At 42.0% G+C, this 9,566-nt stretch overlaps 1 protein-coding gene across 3 annotated transcripts; it reads right to left on the bottom strand.

Annotated features, from left to right (window-relative positions):
* Window positions 1–1,598: 1,598 nt before the first annotated feature.
* MCFD2 (multiple coagulation factor deficiency 2, ER cargo receptor complex subunit) lies at window positions 1,599–6,925 on the bottom strand. Of its 3 annotated transcripts, none has more exons than XM_079969036.1 (4): window positions 6,717–6,925; window positions 4,374–4,526; window positions 3,544–3,703; window positions 1,599–3,043 (listed from the first exon to the last, which is right to left on the bottom strand). In XM_079969036.1, the coding sequence occupies exons 1-4, from the start codon at window positions 6,908–6,910 to the stop codon at window positions 2,912–2,914; spliced, it is 639 nt and encodes a 212-aa protein (XP_079825162.1). In that variant the 5' UTR covers window positions 6,911–6,925; the 3' UTR covers window positions 1,599–2,911. The 3 variants fall into 3 exon arrangements, with proteins under 3 accessions (XP_079825162.1, XP_079825163.1, XP_079825164.1); XM_079969037.1 differs by having other exon boundaries at window positions 6,660–6,810; XM_079969038.1 differs by lacking the exon at window positions 6,717–6,925 and adding an exon at window positions 6,551–6,570.
* Window positions 6,926–9,566: the final 2,641 nt, after the last annotated feature.

Genomic DNA, 9,566 nt, shown 5'->3' with positions numbered 1-9,566 from the left:
ACACCGCGTGCTATGAGTTGCTCCTCGAAGTGAAGGCACGGTTTTAAGAAAAAGGAAACAAACTTGCAAGACAAAGGAAACAAACTTGCAATACAAAGGAAACAAACTTGCAAGACGTTTTCGTTTTGCAAAGCAAGCCCATAGGGAAATCCGTCCTGCGAAGCAACTCAAAAAACGAAAAACTCTTTCGTTTTGCGAGTTTTTCGTCTTATGAGGCATTTGTCTTGCAAGGTACCACTGTAAACCCCAAGGAAAATTCCATACCTGATGCCTCGCAGGACATCTTGGGGAGAAAAAAAGGCAAGGGAGTAAACCCTACACAAATCCGGAGTGGGGTCTCCAAGATGGATGACGCCTTGTAGGCCTCATTCTGGCAACCCCTGCAGCCAAGCTGGTGCCCAAATCATTGCTCTGCTTTCCTTTGGACCACATCAGCGAGGTCCAGAGGGGAGTCTTGTTGTCTGGGTAGCTCAGGACCTTCATACACACTGCCCAGGGTTCTGCACTTTGGTGCTGTTAAGGCAGGAAAAAAAATGATGTGGGAGGCTGCAGTTACAGATGAAACTCGAAAAATTAGAATATTGTGGAAAAGTTCATTTCAGTAATTCAATTTAAAAGGTGAAACTAATATATGAGATAGACTCGTGACATGACATGCAAAGCGAGATATGTCAAGCCTTTACTGCTGCATTGAGGCAGTAATTGATGCAAAAGGGGCCCAAACCAAGTACTGGGTACATATGCATGTTTCTACTTCTCAGAAGTCCAATATTGCTGTATTTGCAATCCTTGTTTTGCTGATTTCATTTAATATTCTAATTTTCCGAGACTGTTAATGTGGGGTTTTCATCAGCTGTATGCCATGATCATCACAATTATAACAAATAAAGGCTTGACATACAGTGGTACCTCGGGTTAAGAACTTAATTCGTTCTGGAGGTCCGTTCTTAACCTGAAATGGTTCTTAACCTGAAGCACCACTTTAGCTGAAATAAATGAACCTTTCCATGATATTCTAATTTTTTGAGTTTCACCTGTATGTGTTACTGGTATCTGCAGCCACAGTGATTCTGCAGCTGTTTGGCTTCATCCCCAGAGGAACACTCCATTGTCTTTCGAGACAGAGGGGTACCAAATGCCCAAGAGAGTAAATGGAGGAATGGCTTGGTAGGGAGAAAATGATTTAGCACTCATCTTTTTACTTCTAGGACCTGAAGAACCAAGCAGGTACTTGTGGCTTTCTGAATGCTGCTGAACTTTCTCATCAACCGCAGCAACCTTGGGATGGTCAAAAGTGGGAGCCTAACAAAGTCTGAAGACACAGGTTGCTCCCCCCCCCCCATTTTAAAGAAAACAGTTTGAAACACAAAAGTTAGAGCTCTGCAAACTTTCTAGCATGGTCTCGTTCAAACGGTATTAGCACGAAAAGATGTGTGAGAAGGAAGACCAGTATAGGAAGTAAGTACATTTGCAGAATTTATGCATATTTCCCATGTTCGAAGGGGTAAAAGCTTCCAGCACATCGGATTTTATTGCTTTTGTATTTATCGCATGAACTATGCTAAAAACCTAACAATTTTGACATTAGACGAACATAGTACAATCCACATTTTTATTACACAGTTAACAAAGGAAGCAATTTTTACAAATGCACTTCATATAAGAATATTTTTTATACAGAAAATAGGTCTCTTACGCAATTTACAGAGGAGCATTTTGGCTTCCTGTTTCTGAATATAGTTCGCTTGATTAAATGTATGCTTCTGTTTTATACAACAGGACAAACAACAGGGCAGTTTAGATTATCACTGTAGATCTGCACAAGGCTGTTAAGACAACATAGATGTATATAGTTTTAGAACCCTTTAGAATAAGCAGACCATTCAAGTATTTAAACACTCGTTATAGAGTTTCTTTTAGGAAAAAAATGAGAAAGTCTTTTCATAGCTCACACCATGAATTTGTGTCAAGGTACACTGGTAAGAACCTTAACATGGCAGCATTTCAGTGTGATTATAAACTTTCATTAGCTAACATAGTTCTTGGCATTAAGACCTCATTGAATGAAAGTATTTAACCTACACTTTCTGAAAACGAACTCCGAAGTAAAATACTGTACTGATGGTGTATAATACACATAACACTAAATATATTAAGTATATAATATATATATACTTAATTTAAAATTCAACAACCAGTTTTCTTATAAGGTTATAATTTAAGGAACAGCAAAACCCAGTAAGGTAGTGACAGAACATGAGACAACTGAAAGACAAAAGATGAGACAACTGAAAGACAGACATATGTCTACAATGACAAACATCTATTTAGAGATTTAGGGTACAGTGCAAAGACTAAGCACTTTTAAACTCATCCATTTTAATGGAGATTTAATTAGCTACTTAACTCTCCTGCTGATAGATCTTGAAAGAGTTTAAACTTGCATCGTGCCTATACTCCCAATTTTTGCAAAAATAATAATAATAATAATAATGGTGAACTCAAAGCACAAACACAAATCATACTGTTGGTTTTAGGATATAATTATGGCATTTAAGACTCTGTAGTGCTATGACCTTTATAATTAATGCCTTTTTGAGTCCTCCAGAAGTTATTCTGGAGTACAGTGACTTAGATGATAGCTCATTGAAGCAAGTTTTAAGACAACTGCCAAATAATTTGCAAACACAGATGGGTTGTATTGTTCCATTGTTAACTATTAAGACTGTATCAAATAGTAGTTCCCATCATAATCTTTTTGCTCTCCAAAGTATAAGAAACGAAAGTGTAGCCATCTCACTTTTCTACCATTAATTTTGCAGCCCAAAGGGTAGAGAACACACAAACCAACATACAGTAAGGAATCACATTGTACTGGGTCACATGAACTAAAAGATTTTTAAAGAAATCATCATTCCAGTGACTTTGCAAACTCAGCATAGTCAATGTAGCCATCATTATTTTTATCATCATCACGCAAGACGCCGTCTATCAAACTAATTAACTCCTCATCTTTCATTGTCTGGGTGTGTTCTCCACCTTCCTACAGGAAAAGGGGGGGGGGGAGAGATAGATTGGTTTTAGCAGACAAGCACATTTGGAAGTCAGAACGGTCCCACTCTGTATTCTGCCCTTGAGGGCTGCACTTGGGTTTCCTAGAAATTAGCTAATGAAGGCTAGAAAAAAGTTGAGTGGGTCTGGCAGGTCTTAGACTCAGAAAGGTACAAAACAAGATTTACAATTTGACTGTCTCTCAAAGCAGTGCTGCAGCTCCTCCGCTCACCCACCCCTCAAACCAGGTCACACTTAAAAACTATTGGCAAGTTTTGTAATCTACAGGTTTTTTAAAATTTGGTATAGCGTGGAAGCTTTGAGAGAGGTGATCCCCAAGGGATAAGTCTTTGGATTAAACTGCCACTATATATATATATATATGCAAAATGTTATAGACATTTCCAACCCATATATATTAAAAGATAAGCTTGCTCACAGACACTGTTCACCAGCCTATCAGATTTTCTGTTCCAAGAAATTAACGCTCACCTCTTTGTGAACATGTGAGATGGCAGTGGCAAGTTCAAGCCCATCAAGCAGATTGTTGCCATCGTAGTCATGCATTTTGAAGTAATGAAGCTGCAGCTCTTGTGGCGACATCTCAGATTCTGGTTTGTCAATGACGCCTTCTAAATGTTCCATGATGTGGCTGCAGAGTAACAATACGACGAATCTTAGTGCGCACCGATACTACCACACACCCACTGAATGCAACGAACATGCAGATGTGTGCATATAGGTAATGCAATATGCATTTAAAAGCCAGACTTCGATTGAAATGTGAATACTATCTTCAGAGAGATGGGACCACAGCAGAGAGGAAAGAGAACTAATCTTCTCCCCCACACAGTCCCAAGACTGCTTGAGCTTCCCCTGAGACTATTTACTGTATATAACAACAACAACAAAAAAAACATGTTAGTTGCAGTCATGCCAGGTGGACTGCATGAAACAGAACTTATGAGAGAGTTCACAGGCAATATAGCCGTCGGCCATGCTTGCAAAGGCTGATGAGAGTTGTAGTTCAGCCACTTTTGGAGGGACAAAGGCTTCCCGAACTTACCTAAACAGAGCCCAATGGGAACTGAGTATGCTCAGTAACCACAGCATGCTTACTGACTGGTGTGTTTGTTTGTGTGTGCGGGGGATGAGACAGAAAGTCAGGTGGGAGGGGAAATGGAGTAGGAAAAAGGCTGGCTGGCTGGCACTCTGCACTGGAACATTTTGTTGAATTCAATTCTGCTATTATATCAAATGCCATATCAGACCCTCCTTTCCCCCACTTATTTATATTGAGTGTGACTGCAGAGAATACATACTCCTTATCTTGTACCATGTTCTTATCAAGACGCACGTTTGCCTGATGACTCCCATCTGCGTGGTCCTCTGCAAAAGAGGACATAGAAGACGCAAGGACTAGGCAACAGAGGAAATATAGCGTAGAAATCCTTGGTTGTGTAACAGCCATGGTCCTAGCAAAGAAAAAAGAAAAAAAAAGACAGAGTGACCATTTAGTTGGAAAGGCAGCTAATAAATGTTATGATTAATTAAATACATAAAAGAATAAAACAACAACTACTACAATTGTGGGTAACAATCAGGCACTTATACCTTTTAGAGTCTCTATTTCCTTATTCCTCCTACCACCTACATTTTGGGTTTCCACAATCAAAACTGAGTTGCCATGAAAAGCCACAATGAAAATATGTTCTAGGTATTGACGAAAGTTCACAGATGCACAGTAATAAGGCCACCTGCCTAGCTATGCCTTCTTACTTCAAAAGACTGGCTGTGTCATGCTTACATATTGTTAAACCTCATTTTCAGTAGGGAGTCCAGCATCTGTTAACCAGGAACTTGTTTGGTATTCAATCTTTAGCTGAACACAGTTCAAAGTAGACTTTCACACAGGTGGAATAGGCAGTCTGGGATGTAAATGAAGGAATCAAGGAGCACAGCTGTCTGCCACGAAACCTTTACATTTCTTGAGATAACATCAAGCTTATTGCAAATTCCGCATATTCACTCAAATGCCAAAGTCTAATTACCTAATTTATTGTGACACTATGTGTAACGTGTCACATTTAAGGTTCTACGTACTTCCTCTTTTCCCATTTTAAACTACAGTATTTCCTACTGTAAGCCACTTTGTGCAGAGACCTTTTGAATAGCCAAGAACTGTCGATTGCACTTAATGCAATTCAGCACACAATGCATGGCACTCAATTACTGGGACAAGAGTCTGAATATTAAGAGTTTAACAACAATGTGCATTGCACCCACGGGACTTAGAATCAGGCTGGATTAAAAAGCTAATGGCAGAGGTGGCATTTCCTCCTCCCCTCCAACTTTATCTATTCACTATGGGTACAACAGCTGTTACTTGCTACATGTGCCCACTAAATAAGTCTATCTCCCAACCATACATTTTAATGTAGTCATGCCTGAACCCTTTAAAAAAATAAAAATCCAGTTGTTTAGTGGATCTGGAATTTCTAACCATTTTAATACCATAGGGGAGGAAATGCGGTGCGATAGTAACTGAGTATCTCCTAGCATATGGTGGGTGCTAAATACAAACCAAATAGAAGTACTACTAGTAGTTTCTATTTGTTTGAACCCAGATTTGGGATTTTGCAAGGCACTATCAACAAACCTTTAGACTTTGAAGTACAAAGACAAACCTCTAGAAATCGTTGACCCCTTGGCCTTTCCACTATGAGCCCCCTGTTAACTCATTCCCCCCCTTCCCTTCATCAAGCATAAAGCAGTACATACACAACTTAAGCCATCTCCCAGCTCTCCAGTTCTGCTTGGTAAGCAAACCTGGCACTAATTCCAGCAACAGCTGGAACAATACAACTGTAATGTGAAGAAATGAAAAGGAAAGCACATATCCTCTCCCCTCTTCTCCATTTTTTTTTTTTAACTTGTACTCCGCCAATTAAATTTTGGCAAAGTCTGGACATTATTTGATCAGGGATGAGGTTTATAACTGGAAACAGCACTCTCACTGGAGTTTTTTTTCCCCTGTGAGCGGTTTACTCCTATTTATTAACCTGCAAGATGATTAACATTATTTCCTATTCTGCTTTTCTGGGCTGGGCAAAGAAGAGATATTGAAGACAGCCTGCAACGCAGAAAAGCGACAGCACATTTTCTCCCTCTCTCTTTCTTTTTAGAGTTTTAAAAAGATTTTTAATGTTATGGGAATTGGGGCATTCTTATTTTTTGTGCGCGGGGGGTGGGGAGGAATGGGAATAGGTTTCTTAACCCCCCCTCTTCTATGGCAGAACAAATGCCCATTGGTTTCAACAGGTCTACTCTGAGCAGGGCCGACACCTGAGGCAACCTTTTTAAAATATATATATATTGGTGGTTGGTCGGTCTGCTTTCCTTTCTGAATAAAAGCTGCCCGCCCCGCTTTCCAACGCTGTTCAAGGCAGGGAATGCTGCCCCATAGAACTCAACAGGGCTTGGTCCTGCAGCCACTTACGCGGGAGTAAGCCCCACTGAACTCTATGGCTTCTTCTAGGTAAGAGTGCCCTGTTAATGCCTCAGGTGGCAAAAGCCCAGGACAATGGGGACTGACCCCACCGCCTCACCTGCTCCCAGCGCCGCCAGCTCCTCCTAAAGCGACACCGGACGAAGTTTGGACCTACCCGGCCACCATCGCCTCCTCTCGCGGCCACCCCTGAACTCTCCGCGCTTGCGTCCTGTCACCGCCCAACTCCCCGGCTATTGGCTTCGGCCGCCTCGGAGTTTTACGTCGAACGCCCAGGTGCGGCGGCCAGATGCCACGCCCCTTTCCCTCCCCTCCCGGCTCCGTGGCCACGCCCCCTCCCTCCGATCTCATGACGTGGCTTCGCTCCTTTCCAACGTTGCGCTCAAAGGGCGGGTCTTTAAAGAAAAGAAAGAAAGGGAAGGAAACCCCACCCCCCGCTTTCCTCTGGTACGCCCGGTGCTGTTTCAGTCATTGCCGGCAGAGGGTCTCAGGTACCCAATCGCCGTAAAGAACTCGTTTACGGCCCTCCCTCTGCCTATGCTAACGTGGGCGGGTGCTCCTCCCAACTTTCCTCTGGTACGCCCGGTGCCCTTTCAATCATCGCCGGCGTGGACTCGGACAGCCAATCGCTGCAAGACTACGTGAAGACCCGCCCACTTTGTCCCTAGGTTGCCTCATTTGACTAACATCGCCTCGCGTTCCTCTCTCCTAGGCTGAGGTGCCGCTGTTGGGTTTGGTCGCTTCCAGCGCTTTTATTTATTTTTTTTTAATTAAATTTTTATTAAATTTTTCCACAAAATCTCCAATCATACAAATTTTCACATCACATATTTTAACTTATTGGACCTCCCTCAACTCCTCTGACAATCATCCGTAATTAAATTTCTATCTTCACATTCCTTAATTTTAATATCGCCTTTAAATAAAATTTTTCTATCCTCATTTACATTCTTGCAATATTCCTTATTTTTTTTCACAAAGCTTCTTTAAAGCACACTAGCGTTGTGTGTTCCTCACATACAGTTTTCAAATATTCTCTGAATTTTCCCCAGTCCTCTAGAAACTTATGATCTCTTTGGAATCTAATTTTTCCAGTTAATTTTTCCAGTTCTGCATAGTCTGTTAGTTTTGTTCTCCATTCTTCCAAAGTCGGTACTTCTTCTTGTTTCCATTTTTGAGCCATCAATATTCACTTCCAGCGCTTTTAGCACGACTAGCGAGCCCTCGGAGCTCTCGCTGGTTGTGTGAATGAGGCTGGGGTTCCCAAAACGAAAACATTGGCAGGATTCTTGCAATAATTCTTCTTCTTTTAAATAATTTTTATTAGTTTCCTCCCAAGGACTTCAATCAAAAGTGAGCTCCCCATGAAGTCAGTGAAACTTCCTTCTGAACATTACGTCCTAGAATACAGACTCTGGATGCTTAGCAGTGGCTATATAGGTGTGGCTCCAATTGTTGTTGTTGTTTAGTCGTTTAGTCGTGTCCGACTCTTCGTGACCCCATGGACCAGAGAACGCCAGGCACTCCTGTCCTCCACTGCCCCCCGCAGCTTGGTCAGACTCATGCTGGTAACCTCGAAAACACTATCCAACCATCTCGTCCTCTGTCGCCCCCTTCTCCTTGTGCCCTCCATCTTTCCCAACATCAGGGTCTTCTCCAGGGAGTCTTCTCTTCTCATGAGGTGGCCAAAGTACTGGAGCCTCAGCTTCACAATCTGTCCTTCCAGTGAGCACTCAGGGCTGATTTCCTTCAGAATGGAGAGGTTTGATCTTCTTGCAGTCCATGGGACTCTCAAGAGTCTCCTCCAGCACCATAATTCAAAAGCATCAATTCTTCGGCGATCAGCCTTCTTTATGGTCCAGCTCTCACTTCCATACATCACTACTGGGAAAACCATAGCTTTAACTATACGGACCTTTGTTGGCAAGGTGATGTCTCTACTTCTCAAGATGCTGTCTAGGCCTATCATTGCCCTTCTCCCAAGAAGCAGGCGTCTTTTAATTTCGTGGCTGCTGTCACCATCTGCAGTGATCATGGAGCCCAAGAAAGTAAAATCTCTCACTGCCTCCATTTCTTCCCCTTCTATTTGCCAGGAGGTGATGGGACCAGTAGCCATGATCTTCGTTTTTTTGATGTTGAGCTTCAGACCATATTTTGCACTCTCCTCTTTCACCCTCAATAAAAGGTTCTTTAATTCCTCCTCACTTTCTGCCATCAAGGTTGTGTCATCTGCATATCTGAGGTTGTTGATATTTCTTCCGGCAATCTTAATTCCGGCTAGGGATTCATCCAGCCCAGCCTTTCGCATGATGAATTCTGCATATAAGTTAAATAAGCAGGGAGACAAAATGCAGCCTTGTCGTACTCCTTTCCCAATTTTGAACCAGTCAGTTGTTCCATATCCAGTTCTAACTGTAGCTTCTTGTCCCACATAGAGATTTCTCAGGAGACAGATGAGGTGATCAGGCACTCCCATTTCTTTAAGAACTTGCCATAGTTTGCCATGGTCGACACAGTCAAAGGCTTTTGCATAGTCAATGAAGCAGAAGTAAATGTCTTTCTGGAACTCTCTAGCTTTCTCCATAATCCAGCGCATGTTTGCAATTTGGTCTCTGGTTCCTCTGCCTCTTCTAAATCCAGCTTGCACTTCTGGGAGTTCTCGGTCCACATACTGCTTAAGCCTTCCTTGTAGAATTTTAAGCATAACCTTGCTAGCGTGAGAAATTAGTGCAATTGTGCTGATTCATAGTACAGCCTTAAATCTGGCAGGGCAAAGCCCCCTCTTTCTTTCGCATCAGTTAATATCTTAAACTTAATTCTGGGCTTTTTGCCCTGCCAGACAAATTTAGAAATATCTCTCTGCCACTTCCGGAAACACTCTGTTTTGTCCACAATCTGTAATGTTTGAAATAAAAAAAGCATTTTCGGCAATACATTCATCTTTACAGCAGCAATTCGGCCTAACAAGGAAAGTTTCAATCTTGTCCAACTTTCTAAGTCTCTCTTA

Source organism: Podarcis cretensis (assembly GCF_951804945.1).
Source record: "Podarcis cretensis genome assembly, chromosome: 3".
In the NCBI taxonomy this organism is placed as follows: Eukaryota; Metazoa; Chordata; class Lepidosauria; order Squamata; family Lacertidae; genus Podarcis; species Podarcis cretensis.
Note: the sequence above shows the minus strand (reverse complement) of the source record. Positions and strands in the feature narration are given on the sequence as shown.